Raw genomic sequence first — 25,981 nt, forward strand, 5'->3', positions numbered from 1 at the left:
TGGATATGCATCAGTCTCACAGGCAGGCTCTTCGTTTCATTCTGACCATGACGTTTAAAGTGAACAGATGTACTTTTTCCCCCTGAACAAATGAGAGTTAAAATTTGGTATTCAACCCAAGTGGGATCCTCAGTCAGCCTGATTAGTGATTATATATTCTTCCTCTGGTGATGACACCCACTGTGTGTTGAAATGCATCAGGAATTTCGTAGTTTCTGTATATTTGCCTTATTAATTGGTGACTTCTTGAGCGAAGTTTATCTATTCTTTCATGTATATATTACAGTAAATGTTTTAGTGCTAAATTTTTTCAGTCAAACTTAAAATTTTTCAGTGCACACAATAAGACTCTTAGCATCAAATCAAATAGTATAGTGCAACAAACCAGTTGCAATACTAGGTTCATAAAAAAAATACTTTTAAAACTACAATAAAACACAACAGACCATTTGTATCATGCTAAATGCACTTATTATTTAAAATAAGAAAAGGAAGTCAAACAACAGTTCCAAAAAAATTTAAAAAAATATATCACACAGTTAGAAAACATCAGCGTTAAGACAACAAATGCAATTCATAACATAATTATGTTGCAACACCTGCTTTGGTAAGCAGTTTATAAACTGCCACAAAATAAAGTTTCAAAACTGCTCACCAAAGCAGGTGTTGAAACAGTCTCCAAGACATTAACAGCTAGGCTTCAAGAACAAGAAAATCTAATATCACAGCGCAACTCTATCTAGCTTGGACCTCTTTACCTTAGGCGGAGTTGCACTGTGATATTAGATTTTCTTGTTCTTGAAGAAAATTGTATTTTCTTGTTCTTCCTTCTTACGAATGTAAATTAGGCGTAGTATAAAAACATGTCAAAAGAAATAGATGTTGCACCTTAAAAAGTGGGCTCAACAAGTTTATTTAAACAATTATTAAAAAATTATTTTTTATTTCTTTATTTAACATGTTATTAAACAATTAACGTTCCAAAGTTCAGAGTTATTCAAATTAGAAAATTTAGAAAGCCTGCTGGCCTTTATGGTCGAGCTTGACAAAGGATGTACCGAGCAATGTATGAAGTTACAACAGCCTTTATATAGTGCCAAAGTATCTTGAGAGTTTCTTATCTTTCTTTAAATTCTCTTTCAACCAGTTGTGAAGTTCATCTCAGCCTTCAGCCAATTTTTATATTTCTATATTTTTTCTTAGTATTTTATAAAATTTATCTTTAAATTTTGGGCAGTCCCTATAACAAATTGAACAATTTTTAATAGAAACCTGTAGGAAATCGTGTTTCAGCTAATGAATGTGATTCCAGAATGAATTATCTTTGTTATCCAAGGTACTGTATAGATATTTTGATCACTACACGAATAAAAACATTTACAGCTTTTGATACTGGAAACCTTGAAAAGCTTTTGTAGAACACTTGGCTCCCTGTAATTGATAAGCTTGTGGGAATGTGAAGTGTGAACAGTGTACCATAAAGTTTGGTAATATTCATAGCATTATTTTGTATGCATGAAATTTGTTTGCTAGTTCTCTTTTTAATAAAACAAACTAAATTTTCTCTAAACTAAGTCTTTCTTCAAATCGATAGAGCGATATTAATTATAACGATTTGTTTTTCTAGTAATGATTTCAGCCGTGTTGTAGCTGAGGAGTATTTGAAATTCTTCAGTTTTTCTGAGGATACATTGGATGGAGCATTAAGGAGGTTTCTCAAACAGTTCTACCTAATTGGTGAAACACAAGAACGTGAACGTGTTCTAACACATTTTTCAAAAAGATACTTGGACTGCAATCCTGGATCATTCAAGTCCCAAGGTAAGTTTTATCCTTTTGTAATACAAAGATATATATACATCTATATGTGCAATGTTGTTTACTGATATATATTCATTGTAAAAGAAAATTACATACGGGAGTTGTCAGAATTGTGTCATTAATATAAATAAGTGATTATTATATTAATTATAAGGTATAATTAATATAATAATCATAGAATTATCAGAGCAAAAAAAAACAAAAAACGCTGCATTGGGAAAATAGGGTACATGAAAAGAGGCTCTGTTGGACCAAGTGTAGACTGAATGTAAGATATGAGAAAAAATTGAGATATACAGATCCTGTAATGTATCTTGTGTCATATCTATCCACAGTTGCTGCAACTGAACCTCTAGGCAATGCAAATTCATAGTTACTTCAGATGGTAAGGTATGACAAATGTTTTATTGAATATAAATTCAGGAGCTGGGCAGGCCGAAACAATGTAGCAACCTTACTCATAGATGGAGATACGGGGATGAAGAATGACGAATCTGACTAATGTTTATGCACATACAAATAAATACAAGGCCACAACAAGCAAAATGCCCAACGAGGTGGCCGAGAAAAAGATGTCCATAATAAGTATGGATGCCATATATTTCTAAAATACAGCAATGCAATTAAAAATAGTTGCAAAACTAAAAACAATACATTATGTATTAAACAATGCCTATATGTATGGATTGAATTCGTCATCATCGCGTACTGCCCCCCCCCCCCAGCCTTTATATCATGATCATCATGCTTCCCCTCCTCAACCTTTCAAATCTATCTTTGCTATGCCCTTACTGTGGGATGTCAAGCATTGTTCTGCTAGGAAATGTCTCCAGATCCACCATGAGAGAACACACAGGGCTGTAGAATTTCTTGAACATATTACTTTGGAAGAGTTGATCCACTTTGCCCAAGAATATTTAGGAGACACCAACGAATAAGGCAAATACACAAAAAAGAATGAAAGTCCTAATGCATTTCAACACCAATTGGTGCCGTCTTCAGAGGAAAAATTTAACCACTAGTTTTGCTGACCGAGTTTCCCATTTGGGTTGAATACCAAATCTTCATGCTCGGTTGCTCAGTGGAAGAAGTACTAGCAGTGTAGTCATACCCTACGATCCAATACTCTCACTGAAGATCAAACCGATTCTTAAAAGGTTTAATCTAACAACCATAGATGTGCCCACTAAAAACTTTGGTTTCATGCCCCCTAAAGATGCTATACCGCAGAATAAACAATGGGGCATTTATTACATTCCATGTGGTGATTGCTCTCTTGGTTATATAGGACAGACAAGGAGACCCATAAAAGCAAGATTAAATGAACACTCTCGCTGTGTTAAGAATCAGGAATGTGAAAAATCGACCATCGCCGCTCACTGTTGGCAAGAAAGCCACAAATTCAAATTTCAAGAAGCGAGAGTTTTTCACAAAGTCAAGTCCACAGTTGATCTAGATTTCTATGAAGGCACATATATTCGGGCCTTCAAAAATATACTAGTGAACGATAATAAATCTACATCCCCGATCGCAACACCATGGCTTAAATTCATTTCGAGTGGGTATTACAAGAAAATTTGAATGGACCAATCGGATAGCACTATTCCGCAAATGTCCAATCAGGACGCTGCATTAGTATCTCACGCAGGCTCACAGCTTCATTCTGACCACGACGTTTGAAGTGAACAGACGTACTTCTTCCGCTGAGCAACCGAGCGTGAAGATTTGGTATTCAACCCAAATGGGAAACTCGGTCAGCGAAACTAGTGGTTAAATTTTTCCTCTGAAGACGGCATCCATTGGTGTTGAAATGCATTAGGACTTTTATTATTTTTTGTGTATTTGCCTTATTCGTTGGTGTCTTCTAAACATATTACTTTGTCGTTATTGTTCCTCAGATCACTACTGGGGGAGACTAGTTTTCATATGCTATGGTTCCTCAGATGATCTCACCTGCTGTAAGTACAGTGTATTGTTTCCCAGCCAAAGCAGGGTTAAGCAGCTCACCAGAGAGCCTCCAGACATAAACACTGTCATTGTCATCACCTAAACTAAACCTATATTTTGAAAGAAAAAAAAACTAGTTCCATTCCATAACTTCAATTTCATCATGAATGATAGTATTGCAAATGTAAGCAGAAATGGGTACCTCTCAATGGCAACACACTTCATAGATACTGGGAGACAAAACATTCTTCAATCAAATACTTACTTTGAATTGGTGCCGTGCTGGCTGAAAGTAGGACCAGTAATGATGGCGCCACTTGTCTGGGGTGGCAAGATGAGGTGTCTGCAAAACCGAGACAAATCCTCAAATCCATTAATAAAAACTGGAACATTTTTAAAACCCTCATTTAGTGGGCATTACATTTCAAAATTTCTGACTTACAATGTAATATGAAAATATTATCACAATACTTTTACGCAGAGGTGCTAAAATGAGTAAAATATCAGGACGGGGGCAAAGATGCTAAAGGAATTATTGAGGGGCTGAAAGTGGCCAGTCCCGTATATATGGGACTGTAATGTGTACCTAGGAGGAGAAAGGGTGTAGTGCATTGTATATTTTTTAATTATTGGGGGGAGCTCAGCCCCCTCTCAAATTGCCTCAGCGCCTAGGTTCCAGTGATATGAACAGGCTACGATTGTCAAACGTCCTGTATATACAGGATTCAAGGAATATGCCATGAAGGGAGCCGGTTATGTTACATAAATTACTGTGAGACCATTCTGTGTCCTATGTTCTAACATCTATGCTTCTACATATTTAATTAATTGAAATTTACACGAAGAAAGATTGTAGTGGCTGCCTTCATAATTTGATCAGTTTGTTCTTACCAACATCCAAACATTTTTCGAACTCACTGCACACATTGCCCACTTTTACTTCATTGAAGTCCCTTGTAAATCTCTCATTAGAATTGCTTTTAATCTAATGTTGAATGTCTCTGTGTACAATGATATCCTTTACTTAGATAAATCCCTCTATAATAGTACTTTTTGAAGAAATTTCAGAACTGTGTGTGTGTGCTGCAACAATATATTTTCTACACTCAAAATTATCTTCAAGATATTTTTAAACAACTCACTCATTTTTGTTCTTCTAAGAGCATCTGATGACATCAGTATTTAGCACCATCTGTCTACTGAAAGTGTTAACCTTTTGTCTATCACATTATGAAAAATGAAATAATTATTTTGTAAATTTTTTGGTAGATCATTTTAGTTCTAATTAGAACTAAGGCCTAAAACAACAACAACAAAAAAAAAATTTCAAAAAATTATTTAGTACACAATTATTAACCTAGTACTTTTAAAAGTTTTGTCAGCATTATACGCTTACAATGAAAAAAAATACCAATCATGTTGAATAATGCATAATAATGAATATTTAATTTTATCACAAAGAAAGCCATAATTTGTTTTATACACATTTGTTAGGGAACATTTTATCAAAAGAAGTGTCTTATACCGCATTACACTGTTGTGTAAGGCAATAAACACTTTTACGGAGGCAAACTGAATTTTATTAATTAACATAATTAAAAAACTAGCTGTTCCACACTTGTGCTGTCACCTGATAATCATAAAGTGGTTATACAGCCTTTATACTTCAAAACACTAATACCTAACAACGTATGTAAGAGATATTACAGGGGTTAAAAAGTTGGTGGTACTTTAAAGTACTGACATAGCTAAAGGATTAATGAACTTTCTGGTGTTGCTATTTTCTGTGCATGACGGAAAAGTGTAGTGCAAGTAAACTCCTTTACAGGGTGAAACACCTAACTGAATTTTATAATAAAAAAAATAAATAAATAAATAAACTGAGATAAATAGGGCACGGTAGCCCAAGTTGATGAGACACTCACCTAAAGTACCAAAGGATGTTCAGAGGTGATGAGAGTTTGATACCCGGTTTGTCCTTGTCAGAACTTTCCTTTCCTGTCTTGGAGATACAACAGAAATGGCGACATCACCACAGAAAAGATTGCTAATGCTGGGAATCCCACACTGAGTGATTAGCGCACCAACCACTCGGTGGGTATAAAAAAAGGCTGCAGTTTGCAATCACCAAATAATGGGAAAATTATAAGATCATATTTTTGAATTTAAAGGTCATATTTTCTCATTTTTTAGGTCATAAATTGCATATTTTTTTGCATATTTTCAAGATTTTTAGGTCATAGAAATCTGATCCCTACTAATTATATATATTTCATTCATTTGCAGATGCTGTTCACACCCTCACATGTGCCATTTTACTTTTGAACACAGATTTGCATGGAGAGGTAATTAGGCATGCACAAATTGAGGCATTTGGTTTGTCCTGCATTTCTGATAATAATTTGCTCTAATATTATTCATTTTCTAATTAAAATATCATCACACCTCTGGTTGCATATTATCAACAAAATTGAGTTAATTTATTCTTTTGTCTGACACATCCCTGCCTCATTTGAGGTAACGGATACTTTGCATCAGTCCTGGGTTGTGAGTGATTCTTTCTATCTATCTACTCTTTTGTGTAATTCTATGGTTAAGTCCTAATTTAGTCTATTTAATTTTTTATAGTTTCTAGAAGAGAGAGAGAGAGAGAGAGATGACACGCTTGTGAAAAATGATCAAATAGTATCTGACCTGATCAGAAACATGGCATTTTTTGGCATGTTTATTTCACTTTTTATGTACCCATCAGGATGGAACCTGAAATAAAATCTGACTGATTGATGTCATTATTGCAGATATGATGATTTCTGCTATATTTTCAGTATGTGAATGGTATTATGCATCCCCTATTAGCATTAGTATAGAACGTAAAATGGAAAAAATTTAAAAGAAAAAAATTCATATAAAAAGTTACTTGTAAACTAAATTCATCATTAGCAGAAATGGTACATGCCTTGAAAAATAATTTGACATTTTTGTTGCTACCCCAGGGCGCCCCTCGCCAACTCTCTCGTCACCCTGCCTCCTTCACATTCCCAACCCAACAATAGCCCAGCATCTCCGCCCGGCACCACCAGGAGGTTCGTGCCCCCAACCCCAACTAAACATCCTCAGCCAAGTCCCACAACAGCCACCACCCGACCACCCAAAAATCCACATCACTCCCCACGAACGAATTCTCCCATTTCCAGAACCATCCCGCCCCTTCCAGAGCTTCATTGTAAATCAAAACAATAAATAGTTACACGCAAAACATATTTGCAGACATCTGGATGCTTCACGACCCTGGCTTTTATGGTGCATCCATTTCGTAGTAATGTCAATTTTTTCCCAATAGTTCCTCAGATATTCATTGCATTGTGTGTAGGGCCCTTATGGCCTGGCTACACAGTTATCCGTCTTCTTAACGTGCAGGGCCCCATTGGCCTGACTACATGGGTATCCAACTTCTCCACTTGTAGGGCCCTCATCCTAACAAATCCTCGAATGGAAACTAGTGGGCTTATGGGCCTTTTTCCCTTATGGGGCCGGCCGAGCTAAATATCTTCTTTTCCCCTTATGTTCATCGTCAAGGTAAGATCTTAGGATATGCCAGTGAGCATATTAGCCTCTTTTCCCAAAAAGGGCCAGCTGAGCTACGTAGCTTCTTTTCCCTCCTGTATCAAAGGTCAAAATACTTACACCACTATCTTGGAGGTTGTCTGGTGGGTTAAGTTACCTCTTTTCCCGTTAAGGCCGGCTGGGGCATTCGGCCACCTTCTACCCAATTACATCCTCCTCTGAATCCTGTCCACTTCCTAAGTCGGTGTAGGAGATTAGCCTGTTTGCTAATCTAGAGGATCGTCTGAGTGTTGCTCTGGTTACTGGAACTTTTTACAGCATCACTGATATAGGCTTTAACTGATATGAAATGGCAGAAATTAATTGTAATTACAAATACAAATTCAGCAGGCGAAATATCCAATGAGGTCATAATAAAGGTAATAAAACAAACAGTAATAATAAAATAAATATATATATATATATACAGGATGCATAGGTAGCAGGGCGTATGACATTTTACCAGTGAACCATTGATTCTAGAGGCATACTTTTAATCATAAAAAATATCCAAATAATGTGTAGTACTCAGATGTGTCATTACTTTTGCAAGGGGTTGTATAGTTATTATAATAAAAAAATTAACTTTTTATACCAACCCAGTGTGCCCAAAAAACCCAATTAGAAAGTTGTTGCCCTGTCTCTCCTGATGACAACAAAAAAAATTCCATGTTTCTAAAGGCAATATTCACTGAGCTATTTGAATTTGAAAAATGGAGGAAGTTTTTTGGAAAAAAAGCATTATGTGCTTGTAAAACAGATTTTATGCATTTAGAGCTTTATTCCAAACTTTTCTCTGTTTTTCGAATTTGAATACCTCCGTGAATATTGCACTTAGATATATCTCCTTTTTTGTCGGCATCAGGAGAAACAGGGCAACAACTTTCTAATCAGGTTTTTGGGCACCCAGGGACGGTATAAAAAAATATATTTTTTTAATCTTGATAACTATACAACTCTGTGCAATAGTAATGACATATATCTAAGTACTGTATGTTATTTGGATACTTTTTCTAACTGGATGTATGCCTCTAGGATGAACGGTTTGCTGGTAAAGTGCCATACGCCCTGTTATCTATGCACCCTGTATATAATAAATAAATAGAACAGAAATGCCCATAAAAATACAGATTTCAAATATATCTAAAATACAGCAACTCAAAATGAAAGCAATTTTCCTAATAAACTGAAAAAAATGAAAAAAATACACAATGAAAAATAATACATTGCCATAAAATTTATGGTTATGTTCATCAAAGGCTGGATAGCTTCTGAATTTATTCCAACAGAATATTATATTACTTTTGAATGTGTTAATTGTGGTGGAATTGCAACAGAAGGTAAGCTGTTCTATGCATTTACAACCGGTTCCGTTCACAATCCCGACAAGTCAAAATCCCGACACGGTCAAAATTCCGACAAGGTCAAATTAAAAAATTTAATTTCTCCGTATAAGCCGCACTTCGCGATTTCTGTCGGGATTTGAATTTCTCGCGGCGAGGAGCGTTGGGGCGACGATGAGAATGATAAATTACGATGAAATAAATTTTCAAATTTTAATTTCGCCGTATAAGCCGCATTTCGCGATTTCTGTTGGGATTTGAATTTCTTGCGGCGAGGGGTGTTGGGGCGACGATGAGAATGATAAATTGTGATCAAATAAATTTTCAAATTTTAATTTCGCCGTATAAGCCGTACTTCGCGATTTCTGGCGGGGTTTGAATTTCTTGCGGCGAGGGGTGTTGGGGCGACGATGAGAATGATAAATTGTGATCAAATAAATTTTCAAATTTTAATTTCAAATGTATTATGCAGTGGAATGTGCGAGAGGTGACATTATGTCCTGCATGGTTGACACAAAGCAGAGAAACAAAGTTAATTTCGAACAAGAACTCGCGTTAATGCTCAGTTTTTGGATTGAGAGATTTTGCTTTATTTCCATAACGTAAGCCAAAGCTATCTCCACAGCATCATCCCCCCCCCCCCAGGTAAAACAAATTTTTCTTAGACCCCTATCTAGCTATACAGGGTGTCCTGTACATGCTAGTGCAGCCTTTTCTTATCAACTGTCCGTCGGGGAGGTATAGTTTCAATTTAAAAAATGCTCAAAATACTTTCAAGGATTACCCTTTACCAGTTTTGAGAGTGGAAATAGTGTTTTTTCAACGATTAGTGGATGCGAAGATGAATTTAGGAAGGAAAGAAAACATTCAAAACTGTCGGGGGAATCGAATTTGCGGGGAATCGAATTTGCGGGGAATCGAATCCCCGTTCTCTCACTTGCCGGGTGAGCGCCTTAGACTGCAATGGCAACGAATATCTCAATCTTTCGTTAGAGCTTGTGTGCGCTGAACGGGACCGTGCATGGACTGGTGGCAGTGTAACTGTCGCCAGACTTTGGCCTGCATTATGTCCGACTGTTCATCGCATACAAGTTCCGAGGAAAAATTGATATTCTTTGCCTTTGTGGTCTAGTGCGCTCATCCAGAAAGCTCGAGAACGTGGGTTCGATTCCTACTAATAGCACAGTTGAATTTTTCTTTCCTAAATTCATCTCGCATCAGCCAACCGTTGAAACCTTCGTATGGATAGCGGAAGGTGATACCATCCTCGGAAAATACAGTGTGTCTCAAAATAAGAAATCTAAATTTTTCTTCGATTTCCCGTCCTTTAACTTCCAATTAGAAAGTTGTTGCATTGTCTCTCCTGATGCCAACAGAAAAAATTGCAAGTTTCTAAGTGCAATATTCGCTAAGACATTTGAATTCAAAAACTGGAAAGAGAAAAGTTATGGAAGGACAGCAAAAATTAATCGACAACGCTCTTTCTCCTCATTTATGCTGTCCTTTCCAACTTTCCTTCGAATTCTGAATTCAAATATCTTAGCGAACATTGTACTTGTAAACTTGGAATTTTTTTGTTGGCCTCAGGGGATACAGTGCAGCCATTTTATAATTAGAAGTTAGAGGACGGGAGGCCATTAAAAATTTAGATTTTTTTTATTTTGTTACTCACTGTGTTTTCACTCTCAAAACTGGTACAGGGTAATTTTTGAACACCTTTTGAGCTTTTTTTCAAACTGAAATCATGTTTACCACAGATGGTTGAGGAGACAAAGGCTGTACTAACTCTTAATGGCTACCCTGTATGTCCTTTACTACACTATTTGCATACTCTCTTCAAAATTTTAACCAGATCAAATTGTCACGAGATCTTCCTGACACTCGAGGCTCCTCAGCAGCCATGGCATCATAGGCTCCTGGCAAAATGATTATTTTGAACCCCTCATAAACTATCTGCTTTTCAAAATTTGCATACTTATAGTAGAAAATTGCAAGCAAATCTAATTATCACGGGGGAGGAGCATGCGTTGAAGTTAAAATTGGGGGGCACCAAAATCACTTTAGTGCTTAGTGCCTTCATATGGGTTAATCCGGCCCTGCTATATAAAAACTGCCTTTTACACGTTTACCTTGCTGATTTACTTTTTTCTCTATGGTTGCAAAAAGAAAATGCAGTAAAACCTGCCTTCTCAACGGAAAAATTTCATGCTCCCATCATTTCTTCACTGCCAAAATACACATTAAGAAACCTGCATTACCCATTTGCATCATAAGCACATATATGAGCGGAATTTTCCTGGCCATTATCACCAAAGCGCAGATATGCGCTCCAGTTTTTTATGCATAAGAAGAAAATACTATAATACTATCATATACTGTATCAAACTATTAAATTTGATTTTTCAAATTATTTTCAATGTATATCTTCATTGAACTAAGTAAAATTATAAATTCTTTGTGTACGCCATTTTGTTTTTCGCTTTTTATGATTTTGAAATATTTCTAACTTTATACAATAAAAAAATTTTGGTGATATGGACCAATTTTTTTTCCACTTTTTCGAATGATGCAAAAAAAAAAATGGGTGTTTAGCCCATTCCGTTTAGGAACCTGTCTAACGTGGAAACGGAGAGAAAAATTGTATCCTTTAACGGAAAATTTCACACACGGTGATCAATGGACGATAACCATCAGAATGATATAAAACTGGTATCGGAGGATAATTTATGAAGTAATAGTAAACATTTTTGAGTAGGTAAAATTTTTCATCTCAATCTATGCTCGCAAATGAGAGTTATACATTATCAACACCTTAGATTAGCATAAACCTTTTCTGTACTTGATGCAGTGGTTTTGATAAGCCATAACCATAGTAAAGCAGTTGCTTTCTGAAATTGTAACAAAATTTTTTCGGAAGAGCAGGCTTTTCAACAGCAAAAATCAGTGTAAGGGTTGAATTTTTAAATGTTATGCAAGACTTACAAAATTGTATGCAAGCTGTGTGCATTCCGTGGTTGCAAGGCTTAGCAGGGCCGGAATTATTTAGAGAGAGGAAAGGGGGACAACTGCACTGGTGGCAAAATTTAGGGGGTGACAAATTTTAGGTGGGAACAAAAGGACCGTTATAAAATCTTCGAATTTTACAGTGGTAGGGGCAGCAAGACCATGTTGCTCTTTCCTTACAAAATTCTTAGTTAAGGTTCTGATGCTGAGGATTACATAAACATTGACGATAATGTACAACCTGAACCTGACGCGACAGACAATGACACCCTGATTGAAAATTTTTGTTAATGTCGTTAAATGACGTAAATGTCGTTATTTTAGAACACAATGTAGGTCGGAACTTTATAGAGGTGCTGCCAGAACTTAAATACATTATTTAGTAATTATAGACTGATTATTCATTTACATTCAATTATTTTAAATATAATTAATTTAATCATCAATTTTTAAATTATTTATTTTCAATTAAATTGTTTTTATATGTTATTTCAATTTTACCTAAGAGATCGTTACATAATTTCACACGTTATATCAATTGAACCTTTATTAAGTAAAAACCTGCGTTCAACGGAAAAAAAATCTCGGTCCCTTGCGATTTCAATGAAGACTCAATCCTCGAACTGCACTGTAAAAATTAATTTTACCGTTTTATACGTGAAAAGAAATTTCAACTGTTTTAATCCAGGGGTATTCAACCTATCAAACATTGTGAGAAAAACCAGAACTCTCCACGAAGCCCACGGGCGAACAAATCTGGCAATTAACAATGGCTTAATTCGGCGTACAATGGGCCAACGGGAACCCGGTTAAAATCAGAGGGCCAAAATAATTGAAAACATTTTATTAGTTTGAAGTTATTTCTTTTTTTCAGTTTAAGTCAATTTTCAAATGATTTTTACGGTACGTAAATCATGAAAATGAGAGCATTTTCATCATTTATTAGTAATTCACCAATTTTATAATGTAAAAAAATATACGGAAGGGCCACGTGTGCATGTGTGTGTGAGAGAGAGAGAGACACATACATACACACACAATGAGATCTGGTCAAAATTTTCGGCATTCAGAATGCAAATTGGTTATCGGGTGTTTCTAATCAAGTGGGGGCCATAAAAGACCCCACGAAACCCCTTCGCCAGGGGCAGGGCCAGATTTGGCAAAGTGGGAGGAGCCAACTGCCCCGGGCTGAAAAATTTAGGGGGGGGGGGAGAGAGCAGTTTTAGGTGACAGTCCTTCGCAAAATTATTGAATTTCAAAGTTCAGGGGGGGCATCAAAATCATGTTTGTCCCGGGTGGCTAAAATACTAGTTGTGGCCCTGCCCCGGGAGGGGGGGGGGGTATCATGCGGTTGAGACGGTCCTGGTCAGAGCTTCCTTCAATAAATAAACTAGCTAGGGCAATGCGTACGACCTCGAGTATTTTGGAGCCATCATGGCTCCTACAAGGATACCAGCCCTGGTGCTCGGGACGACTGTGCATAATTTTTGTTCTGCATACTTTATAATGCAATGTGCAGGTAAAAAAAAGTCATTTGGCAAAACAATTTACAAATCTGGTGATCAATTTGCCTATATAGTGATCGAATTTATTGCATAATTACGTAATAACAAGGTTATAACATTAATCCATTATGAAATTAATTCATTTTCAAAAAGCCTACCACACTCAGCTGCGGAAGAATTTAACTTCCGTTGGTTGTGAGGCACGTAACTGGCCGTTATAAAAATGATACGTCACAAAAGTTCAAAATGTTATATACATTTAATATTCTGACTATCCTAAAACGGAAAACACTTTTTGACATTAGTTTTTCACAAGGAATCATGCGTGTAATTATCGGCCAGTCGATAGTTTTACCACCCCGTGTGTGTGTATATATATATATATGTGTGTGTGGGGGTCGTTATATCGAGAGAGCGATGACCGCATATACATATATATATATTTATATATGTTACTACTACACTTCTCAAAACAATTAGGGGAGCAAGCAAAAAAGTGAAGAAAACCATGCGAGACAGCCACGTATTGCCATTCAAAGGATAGTACAGGCGTATCAATGCGCAATACAGAAAAAAGACGTAAAAAAATTTGGAATTAAGCTTTAATTCTTTGAAAATATGGAAAAAATATGAAAAGATGATTTAGGGCAACAATTTGGTTACATGTAAACGATAAAAAAAAGTACTGTTTAGATATGATGATGCATGAGTTTTAATAGGGCGTGTGGTCTCCTTGAACAGCTAAGACTGCTGCACACATCCTGTTTGCCATGGATGCGATGAGGTTATCGATCAGACTTTGGGGAATACTGTTCCACTCCTCAAGAAGTGCAATCTGCAAGTCTCGGAGAGTAACAGGTGGCCTTGGTCGCGCAGCAATGCGTCGTCCGAGCATGTCCCTAACTTTCAGGTCAGGAGAGCACGCTGGCCATTCCATACGCTGTATTGTTTCAGCTTCAAGCATGTTCTCCACCAGACGAGCTCTATGCGGTCGGGCATTATCATCCTGGAAAACAAAGGAATCTCCAATGGCTCCAGCGTAAGGGATGACATGAGGTCGCAGTATCTTGTCTGCATACCTTCGGGCCGCAAAGTGCCATTCCGAATGATAGCCAGGTCCGTACGTCTGCCTATGCTGATTCCACCCCATACCATCCAACCAGCTCGTCTGTATTGTGACCTTTCACGAACGAATGCAGGGTTATTTCGAGTGCCCCTGTCCCTCCATACCAGAACATGTCGGGTGTCACACTCCAGACTGAATCGGGACTCGTCTGTAAACAGCACTTGGCTCCAATCATGTTGCTCCCAATCTTGATGTTCAGCAGCCCATCTTTTTCGGGCCGCACGGTGGCGTGGGGTCAATGGAATGCAGACCATTGGCCTACGTGCATAGAGCCCTCCCTCATGAAGCCGATTACGTACTGTTTGGCTGGACACCCTTCGTCCTGTTGCCAAGAGCAACTGTCTTTGCAGCTGCGTAATATTCTCTGTTCTGTTTCGACGGGCTGTTAACCGTACATACCGGTCATCAGTTGCTGTAGTGGCACATGGCCGACCTTGCCTTGGTCGACGTCTAACATTTCCTGTTTCTTGGAATCGATTCCACAGCCTTGCAACAACACTTCTGGCGACTCCAACAGCGTCCGCGACACTACGTTGTGTTTGCCCGGATTCCAGTCTGCCTATAACACGCCATGCCATGGATTCCAGTAAATCACATTGTTGAGACATCCTCAAGTCACCTTGTCTCAAAAAAAAATACTGCGCAATCGAATTTCACAGTTACGGCAGTAAAACAGACGTTTCTGCAACATCCCGATTTCTGCCCTTATCTCCTTTTTCTGGTTTTTGACGTCATGAACTTTGATTTGCATATGAAGTTTTCTTCTTCCGTTTCCTGCTAGGCTTTGAATTATGGATGATTCATTTTATGTTACTTATCGGTATACATCGTTGCGTAATTTTGTTAAAACCATGTGCTCCCCTAATTGTTTTGAGCAGTGTACTTCACCAAACACCAACTCTGGCCATATCGCTATATTGCAATTTACTGCCATTAGTGATATGGGTTTGAAGTGAAGGCGCTGTCTATCGTTAGGGAAAATATCTTATCTATATCCTCCCTTGGGTTCGAACCTGGGACCCTGACAACAACCTTCACGATGGTAGATGAGCATCTTACCACCATGCCACTCGGGCACTATATATGTTACTGTCAAAGCCTGAAGTTGGCCACTTCGCGAACTGGCAGCCCAGTGGACCCGCCCAATGTCCGAATTATGGGCTTTCGCTAGGCCCTACATGCCGATCCCTAGATATGGATCACTAAGATATCGATATTCAGATTCCTTTGACTGTTAGAGTTGCCACAGCTAACCATAAGAATTGTGATTAGCTATAGCTAATTATAAATGGCCATAATTGTCACAAAAAATACTCCAATGCGGCGATAACCTGCAACCATAGGCATCGATATAGGGATATATAGAGATACACACAAAAGGCTGGCCAAAGCCCGTATTTCGGACATTGGAAGGGTCAATTGGGCTAGTCAGTTTGCGAAGTGGGCAATTTCGGGCTTTGGCAGTAACATATAAACCGTTATTCTCCTCTCTGTGCTAAATCCCCCAGCTCCCACTGTGGGGCCATGGGAGCTGGACCCACAAGAACAACACTGCCGTGTGCACGGGTTCAAAGGGTTCTGTCTGTAGTGAAGTACAAAATGATTATGGGGGGGGGGGAAATGATAAAAAGTGGGGAATATCCATGAATAAGGAACTAACTATCACGCGCATCTTCACTAGCGTGGATTTGGTAATCTGCAAATTCTTCCTTAAGACCAACTTAGAGGTTGAATTTTAAGAATTTTTTTTGGGAGTCTCAACAGTACAAAATAAAACTACTGACAGAATTTCATGAATCCCGACAAAAATCGTGAAGTGCGACTTCTACGGCGAAATTAAAATTTGAACATTTATTTGATTGAATTTATCATTCTCATCGGCACCCCAACGCCCCTCGCCGCGAGAAATTCAAATCCCGACAGAAATCGCGAAGTGCGGCTTATACGGCGAAATTGAATTTTTAAATTCGACCGTGTCGGGATTTTGACCTGTCGGTATTTCGTCTGTCGGGATTGTGACTTGTCGGGATTTCGTTTGTCGGGATTATGACCCACACCTATTTACAACCATGTACTATGAGCGTTATATTCATTTGTAATGGTCTAGCAACCTCCTAGGTTGAAGAAATTTCAAAATTTTATTTATCACCTCATCATTTGGATTTGTATGTATTCATTTCGGTTGCACACTGCTATGCTTTCAATTTATAAATTTTATTATAGATATTGTAACACGATAGATTTTGGGACGTGAAACAAGGGTAAGAAAACATTTTTTAAAACTGGAACTGGTCGAGTTATGAAACATCTGAGAATTTTGTGAATTTTAAACATTTTCAGCATCGGAAATTTAATCATTTTCACCAAGATATACAAATACAAAGGCCACAACAGACAAGATGATGCCCATAAAAATATGGATATCGAATATATATCTACACTATATCAAAAATACAGTAACCCAATAAGAGCAATAAAAATCCAATAATTATAATAAAATATAAATATAGTGCTCATAAAACATTTATGGTTATCTCATCTAAGTATGGATAGCTTCTCGATTTATCCCTATAAGTTTATCGTATTTCTTTTTAAACGTGTCAAATTATTTAGGATTCACAACCTATTCCATATTCAAGCTATTCCATTTATTCACAACCCTATTAGTGAAAATTCCCTGTGACACCACCACCTAGAATTGTCTCTTATCAATCGATAATGGTGTCCCCTTGTCAAAGCAGTTGATTGACGTTGTATTAATAGCTCTTGGTCCATTTTATCCATCCCGTTGAAAATTTTAAACACTTCGATCATATTCCCCCAACAACTGTGTTCAGTGTCGGATTAAAATGTTTGAAGGCCCTAACCACTTAAATGGGTTTGGTGCCCCCAGTTGCTTACTCACTATCAAATCTATAAAGGGGGGGGGGGAAAAACATTAAATGAAATTTTATATTTCAGAAGTAAAACTAATCTAAGGCAGAATAATAGTTTAAATATTTTTTAACACAGACATAGAAAAAAAAAGAAGAGACTTTCAACTTGCAAATCATTGATAAGATCTTTCATTTTTGTTTATTTTTTTCACATCTTTGGAAGTTTTTAGAATTTTTCTTTCGCATTTCCCAAAAAAGACAGGCCTTAAATTTTTTTACTTTTTTAAAAAAAATATTTTAAAACATTTAAAGATATTTTCTCCCATCGACTGCTTGTTAGATTTCATAAAGTGGCTTCAAACGTAACCACTGAACCTTGGTACAGTCAATATTACATTATTTTTGGTGAATCAATCATTGGGTACCTGTTCTTTCAGATGCATTTTTGAGTTGCAATCTGTTAGCATTTCTTTTACTTCTATGGTAGATTGAACTAAAGCGTCTTCATACCTATATTCTAGGACATGGTTTTCCAACTGTATTCTTCCGTGACAGTTTTTTTGGGGTTCTGCATGATCAAACACCATGGAACCCCCCGAAATGTGAGAAAATGACCAAAAAAAGGGAAAAAGATGGCCAAATCTATTGTTCCATCACTTTGGTCCCCTTCGAAATGAAAGTGATCCCCCCGAACATAATTTCTGGCTACAGGCCTGGGCTTCCACAATAAGATTTGGCACAATGATTTATGGCAATAAATATACAAATTAAGAGGTGGTGCCTAAACCCTCTTTCATTTTGCCTTGGAGCTATGATGCTGTTGAGATGGCAATAGGTACACACTTTTTTAAAATAAATATTCAAAAATTTGAGTTTTCGTAGCAGCCTCATTATCATCAAGGGTTCAGCAAAACTGCTTTATAATTATCAAGGGTTCGGTAGAACAGCCTTATAACTATCAAGGGTTCCACAAAGAGTTTTACATTGGAAATCCCTGTTCCAGGAATTCTAGATTGAACCACAAAAGGGGTTTCTCTAGGCTCTGTAGCCTATGCAGAAGTAAAAATATATATATTTTTTTAATGTTTTTATGCAAAATTTCAAAATATGAGCATATTGGACTGAATAGTTTGCAGAGAAACCTGTGATTTCTTTTTTAAACGTGATCCTCACACGCTCCCAAGAAATTCGTAGGATCTGTCCAGGAAATTTGTTGGTGTTAGTAGACATCAAAGAACAGGATTCGAACCGAGACTCGCACTAGCTCCCCTAACCACTGACTGCCAGGCAACAATTTTTGATGCATTTCATCTGTTTGGGAACACAGCAGCGAGTTTTCAGGGTTATTTTACTGGTGCAACTTATATGCCAGAGAGGCGCAGAAACTGTCTCGCACAGGTAATAATCAAATAGAAGGTAAAACACACCCCTGAAACCATGCAGTCGATCCGCTTATGACTCAAAGATTTCAGCATTTTCAAGTTCACATCCTTATTCTGTAGAACATGGATTACTCTTAAATTTGTCATTTTGTATTAATTTAGTTTAGTATTCACGTGCCCCGTGATGCTGTTTCCAAAAACTCATCATTAACATGATCTCTGGTTTGCAATATCAGTTTTCTGTATTTGTGCCATCCTTTTGATGAATATCTTCAACTATGCAGTCAATCGAAAATTTTAGGATTTTCTGCCGGATGCTCGATGATGGAAAAAAATTGTACATAAAAAAAACATTTTAGCAACTTTTTGTGGTGCCCCCCTCCCTTTTTTTTTGATGCCCTAAGGATGTGCTTATTTTGCTTAATGGTTGATCCGGCCCTGTCTGTGATCTTCCAATGTAAACATTTTCAAAAAATCAAGTCTCTCTTCATAGCTTAAGCCCTGTGTGCCTGCAAGAGAACACGTGGCTCTTCTCTGCACCCCCTCAACCAAGTAAATGTTCCTCTGTAACTATGGTCTCCAAAACCTAATGGCATACTTCAATTCAGGATGAACTAAGCCCCAGAAAAGTGGAAGGATCACTTTAGGAGAACACGAAGAGACCTTTTTGAGAATGAAACTGAGCATTCTATTTGATTTTTTTACCACCGCTGAACAATGTTCAGTAAGGGGATGCATAAAAATTTGTATCTAACCAATATCATTTTCTTTGTATTTCTCTTATTTGAGGACATAAAATTAGGAGTTCTTTAAGGTGCTGCTAATGGATAAATGAAATTACTAGAAATTAAATGTGTAAAGAGAGGTTAAACAGTTGAACAGATGATAGATATGCATTGCTTCATTCATAGCATTTTTTTTGTATTATTCTGGTATATTACTTAAATATATTATGTTGTTTTAAAATTTTTATGTATAGCTTTGAATGAATTTGATTTTGTATGCAACTAATAATAATACAAGTTAAATATATTTTTCATTTTTACTATTTTATTGTGAAAGAATGTTGGAAGACGGATGACTTGTACAGAATTCATAGAAAACTTGGCTGAACTAAATGATGGAGAAAATTATCCAAAAGATGTTCTCAAATCTTTGTATCATTCTATCAAGTCAACACCATTGGAATGGGCTATGTAAGTGTTATTGTTTGAGTGCCCTTATTTTCATGATTTCACTCTGTCATGAATAATTTCATTTTTATATTCAAAGGCCCTGAAAAAATTATATGGTCAGCCTCATGCAATTTATTACAATACAATACCAGGTTCTTTGCATTATTAACCATAGAACTCTGATTCTTTCTGACTATTCAAGAAATTTTTTAATGCAAGATATTTTGATGTTTATCTACAATTCACCAACAAGAGTTATATCTAAAAAATAGGAAATAAATAATATTAAAAAATGCAAGCATGAAGACAGCTGTGTCTACTTATGAGAACAAAATTTATTATACAGTTGACGCTCATTATAACAACCCCTTTCATCCTGTCAAAAATAGACATTATATTGGGAAGGTAATTATATCGAAATTAAAACATATATGATAGTCGTTCTATAAAAACATTTGGGACTTATCATATTGGTCGTTGTAATTGAATGGTCGCTATAGCGTGGGGTTCATTGTAACAAGCGTCAACTATATCTCATATTTCACGAACTCTATATTGCACTATCTTGAACTGATGTAGTGCTGCAGTGGATCTTATCTCATTGCTGTATTCTGAGGAATGAGCCTATTGATATCCTTATGTAAAAGCACAACTATACTGCACATTCTAGTAGGGAGCATATGTCATATTAGCCTGTCTCTTCCTACGTAGAAAGAAGAATTGGGAAACACTTTGCTCACTGTAATGATTGATACATAACCCTTAATCCTTGGAGAAATACCATTACCCATCTTCTTAAATTCTTACAAAACAAGGCAGTTGCTATCTTCAGATTGACTACTAGACAAGATTGTTGGGTAGTACATCTACACCATACTGATGCAGTTGTGCCTCACAATTGAACATCTTGCAATTTGATGCCCAATTTTCTTGTGATTGCCTGCTTGCGCATTGCATTTTAAGATATTATTTGTTACTAGTAATTTCCTATTGGGCTGCATTTGTGTTTGATTGCATTGCGATTTTTCAGAAATTTAAAATGTACATTAAGAGTAATTATTCTTTAATTTCATTCAAAAATAACGAGTCCAAAGAGAGATGAAACAGGAAAATTGAGGGAAGAAACACATTTACTTGAGCATAGAAGAGGAGAAGAAAGAAATTATAGGTGAAGTAAACAATTATTGATGTGACTCGATTGCATGGGCTTCTGTGTCATATACACAGAGTTCTTGCCATACAGATTCAATTAGTTACATTTTTTATGTGGTGCCATGCTGTTTTGTCATTCTGCACAGATGTCTAAATTGTATGTGCAGCAAAAAGAAAAAAAAGCAAGAGACTGCTGGACATCTCTGGTCAATTGTGACAGTTGTCTGACAGAATAGAGAGAGAGAAGATTACGGATAGTAGGATGTCTGCTGGAGCAATGCACATTTCTGAAAAGAATATTTTCAATCAGTTAAGTAATGGAATAATTGCTTATTACTCTCACCTAGATAAAGGAAGATCTTCTAACTCAAGCAATGATCTGTGAGAAAGTTAGGTTAGTTTTCAAAAATTGAAGAAGAAACTTCAGAATGTACCTTTTTGATCTCAAACTGAAAACTTCAAAGGAAGTATGAACTTATTTGCTGGTTGGAAGGTAAGACAGGCATATACAGTGCATATAAATAAGGATACTGTAGAAAAGTTTGTGATGAAAAATTTGATCAGTTTCTTATCCCTACGCAAGCAAAGAGAAGGTAAGAAGAGTAAGAACATGAGATGAAAAAATTACCATCCAGAAATCTGAAACTAAACAAATATCATAGTGTGGAGTATATATGAATGATGTTCACTCTCTAATCTGTATACTAAGCATAGTAAGCTGGATTTAATGTAGAAATGAAAATTCCATCTCTACATTAACGGCAGATAGAGGAGGCCAATAAGTTATTTAAAAATCATCTTGTTTTTGGGAAAACAAGAGGGTAAGGTTAATGCATGTGGAAAGAAAAATCCAAAATCAGATAAAAATTTTAGAGAAGAAAGCAAAGTAAAAATCTCCATGTCAATAATTTAAAAACAAATGATCAAATTGGAGAAAAAAATGTGTAAATGCTATGAGGATTTTTGGAAATGAATGTTCATACTTTCTATTTGAAATATTTTTTATTTTTAAATGAAAAGGGCATTTCAAAACTAACTTTATATATTTGTATATATATAGAGATGATAATGATGATGAATCATCAGCTGCACTAGAAGATTCAGCAACATATCAGGATGAAAAGCAAAATTTCATTGGTCATAATCCTTTCTTGGAGGTATACATCTCTGTTTAACTTAAAGCTATATGTTTTTAGATATCTCCATTTCAAAGATTCACTTAGTATGGAACTGAATCAACTCAATTTAATTAAAGTAGGGAGTGTATAAGCAGAGGTGGGAGTTGTTGCTGTTTTGCAATATGTAGAGGCATTTTCCACTGTTCTCATGGCATGCATAACTCAAAAATGCAATTTTCTGACATGTCTTTTTGAACCGGGCCATTGATGTAGATAGATGAAGATTGTATATACACATATATATATATACAGGGTGTCCTGTAAGTGCTATCACCTTTATCTCATCAACCGTCCATCATAGAGGTATTTATTTATTCAGTATTGCTTGGCCGAGGCCTATACAAGGGAATGCGGTGGTGAAGTTTGACAGAAGAGACAGTTGAGATGTTACAAAAGAAATCGGAAACTGTTGTACAATCAATAATGTCCGATGGGAGGTTGTTCCAATCAGTTATTGTTCGAGGCAAGAAACTAAATTTGAAACAATTTGTGGATGCAAAGATGGGTATCAATCAATAGTATGATTCCATATTTTTTAATTTAAAAATGCTCAACGCGTTCAAAAATTACCCGGAACTAGTTTTGAGATTGAAAATACAGTGTGTAACAATATTAAAAAAATCTAAATTTTTATGATTCTCCTGTGCTCCAACTTCCAATTAGGAAGTTGTTGATCTGTCTCTCCTGATGTCAACAAAAAAAATTTAACGTTTTTAGTGCCATATTCACAGAGACATTTGAATTCGAAAAATGGAGGAAATTCTGGAAAGAACAGCATTAAATGTGGGTTAAACGTTTTTTCCGCATTCAACACTGTTCTTTAACAAATTTCCTCAGATTTTTGAATTCAACTATCTCTTTGAATATTGCACTTACAAACATAAGTTTTTTTTGTTTGCACCTGGAGAGACAGATCAACAACTTCCTGATTGAAGTTAGAGCACAGCCTGTATTTTTTCTCTTAAAACTGGTACAGAGCAGGGTTTAAGCTAGTTGAAAATTTCTTTAGCAAAAAAGGGAAAATGGGGGAGGGGAAGCTTGAGAAAATGCTACAATGCTAATGATTTATGGTTGGATGTCTTCTTGTTTTGTACCCCCTGTACACATTTTTTTCAAAAGTGGCTACTACTTTCGCATTCTAAGATTTTGTCTTGCATTTTGTAAAAAATGCGACCGTAGCTTAAACCCTGGTACAGGGTAATTTTGGAAAGCCTGTTGAGCACTTTCTTAAATTGGAATCATACCTCTATGATGGACAGTTGATGAGATAAAGCTGTGCTAGCACTTACAGGTCACCCTGTATATATATGATACACCATACATATTGAAAAGTTTAAGAAATTTTTGAAGAAAAAACACAAGATGAAATGTATGTAAAATATTGAAAGAGTGAAATAGAATCTATGTAATGGGTTGTCATCAAAGATGACAACAATAGAATAAATTACCCTCAGGGTTGTGAATTCTAACACAATTGACACATTGAAAAAGAAATACAATAAACTTATTGGGATAAATCGAGAAGCTATCTATACTTGGATAAGACAACCATAAATGTTTTATGGGCAGTGTATTATATTTTACCATAATTATTGTTTTTCAAGATAATTATGCTTTTATTGGGTTGCTATTTAGATATATTTGTCATCCATATTTTTGTGAGCATCTCATTTCAGCCACCTCATTGGGCATTTTACTTGTTTCCTTTGGATTTGTATTGTATATAACTTGATTGGTGTATTGATGGGATTGTTAGCAAATTCACGGATGACATGAAACAGGGCTCCCACTCGTCCTACTTTTCCTACTTTTTGGTAAAATGTCCTACTTTCTCGGTTTTGTCCTACTTTCTAGTTTTGGTTCTACTTTTCCTACTTTTTTACCACAAATCCTGTCAACAAAATTTGTGTAATTCATTTTAATTGAGCAGGAAATCATTGATATATTGTCAAATATTACAAATGTTGGAGAATGAAATTAATGATTTTGCCAATGCAGAAATTGTATCATTTTTAAGGTTATTTGGGGGGGCGGGTGTATGTGGACCATTTGGTTGATTAATTTTTCATTTGCTTAGTTTGAGGGTTCAACAAGTAGGTTAGTGATTAAAAACTTCTGTCTGGTTGGAAAAATAATTTGGTATTTATTACTTCATGGTCTTTTGGACAGTAACTAACATTCATTATTCAAAATTATGGTGCAAATAGGTGAAACAACAGTTTGCATTTCAAAGCAGTTGGATACATAGGCCTATTCTAGGTTTGGTGATTCTGCTGCTACCCAATAGCATTCAGTTGTCTTCTGTATTTTTAAGGCATGAAGAGGCATAAACGATATTTGCAATGTGCTCAGCAAAGAGCTAGAAATAGAAGTGCTTCATTTGTCAAAAATGATTACACTGGCGTTGAACAGTAAAATGTGAACAAAACCTTAAAATTTAAAAAATTATGAACAACACAGTAAAACTATCTGGTTCATCTTGCCTTATTTACATCGGATCTTGTAATCGACATATTTTGCACTGTGCTTTTGAAAGTGGTCTCGAAGGAGCGTCATTCTTAAAAAACGTACATCTTCAAAATTTGCTGTGCATTGTCGAAGAAAGTTGACAAGCTCTGCACTTTAGAAGACTCCAAAAAAGAATGTAATATGTATGAGGAGAGATAGCAAAGAATTATGTGCACTAGCAAAGAAGTTGCTAGTGCACTGTTTTGGCCAAAAATTTGTTTGTAACCAAGTCATTTATCATTTTGCTTTGGCTTGAGTCAATCTTATAGGAAACTGAAATAGTGCTATGAAAAAAAAAAGTTAATTCAAAATTATAATTTTTTTTTAAATTATTTGATTTTTTTTTTTTGCAAATTTTTTTTCTTTAGAGATTTTTTTCATTATGCTATGATTATGTTGTCTAGGGGGGTTACCCTCCCCCATCCTACTTTTTAGTCCTGCGTTTTCCTACTTTTTCTCATTTTTTGAGTGGGAGCCCTGCATGAAAGTAATGAGTGTAGTTGGAAATCCAAGTGATAGGGAGATGCTCCATACCAACTTGAATATGGCTGCAGTATAATAAATGAATGGAGCATGTCATTCAGCATTTAATGGTCTTGGCTGCTCCCTTTGGTTTAAATAACTCTGGTTTCACTTACGAGCTGAATGGTAAAATTATTCTGAATGGAACTAGACTTATTAATTTGGAAATTCTCATTTATGAGCAGTTTAGATTTTTTGATTTTTCTGCAGTGGTCAAAAAATCAAATAGAATGCTTGGTTTCCATACCTAAAAGGGTCTCTTCATGTTCCGAAGGGATCCTTCTGCTTTTCTGAGTCGTGTTTCATCCTGGCCTGGTGTATACCACACAGGTTTAGAGGCTATACCTACAGAAAGATAGACTTGGGTTGGGGGGGGGGGGTTGTGCAGAGAAGAGCTACATGAGACTTAAAAACCATTTTCTTTGGAAGAGCTTAGATGCCATAGGGATATGATTGAATTGTTTTAAATTTTCAGTGGGATAGAATGGACCACAATTGTATTAACACATTGTCAATCCAGTGCTCTAACAAAGGGATACCAGTATATATTGGTAAGAGACAATTTGAGGTTGTGGTGTTGCCAGGGGCAGGACCATCTACTTGTCCCCGGGAATGATTCTATCCTTCAACCAGCGATTTGTCATTATCAGTGATAAAAAAGGAAGTTTTTGCGACCATATCCTTCATGAATGATAATGCGGATTGCTGGGAAGGACGATTTTGAACGAGAGCTAAGACCCCTCATTCAGCTCAAGGACAACTTTTCAGCAGCAATGGCAATGTGGTCGACTTGTGTTATTGCGATAATTATTGTTGATTGTTATGATTCTGAAATTTCTA

General features: G+C 36.3%; 1 protein-coding gene across 2 annotated transcripts in view; it reads left to right on the forward strand.

Annotated features, from left to right (window-relative positions):
- LOC149085206 (PH and SEC7 domain-containing protein-like) overlaps positions 1–25,981 on the forward strand; it is a 148,902-nt gene that overhangs the window by 83,261 nt on the left and 39,660 nt on the right. For both annotated transcript variants that reach the window (XM_089233069.1, XM_089233070.1), the window contains 4 exons: positions 1,628–1,821; positions 6,055–6,113; positions 19,669–19,802; positions 21,994–22,090. In XM_089233069.1, coding sequence (XP_089089195.1) covers positions 1,628–1,821; positions 6,055–6,113; positions 19,669–19,802; positions 21,994–22,090 — 484 coding nt within the window. The remainder of the gene's footprint in view (positions 1–1,627; positions 1,822–6,054; positions 6,114–19,668; positions 19,803–21,993; positions 22,091–25,981) is intronic.

The sequence above is a fragment of the Pholcus phalangioides genome, unplaced genomic scaffold (assembly GCF_987345545.1).
Source record: "Pholcus phalangioides strain wild (caught in Gottingen) unplaced genomic scaffold, Ppha-v1.0 ptg000007l_1, whole genome shotgun sequence".
In the NCBI taxonomy this organism is placed as follows: Eukaryota; Metazoa; Arthropoda; class Arachnida; order Araneae; family Pholcidae; genus Pholcus; species Pholcus phalangioides.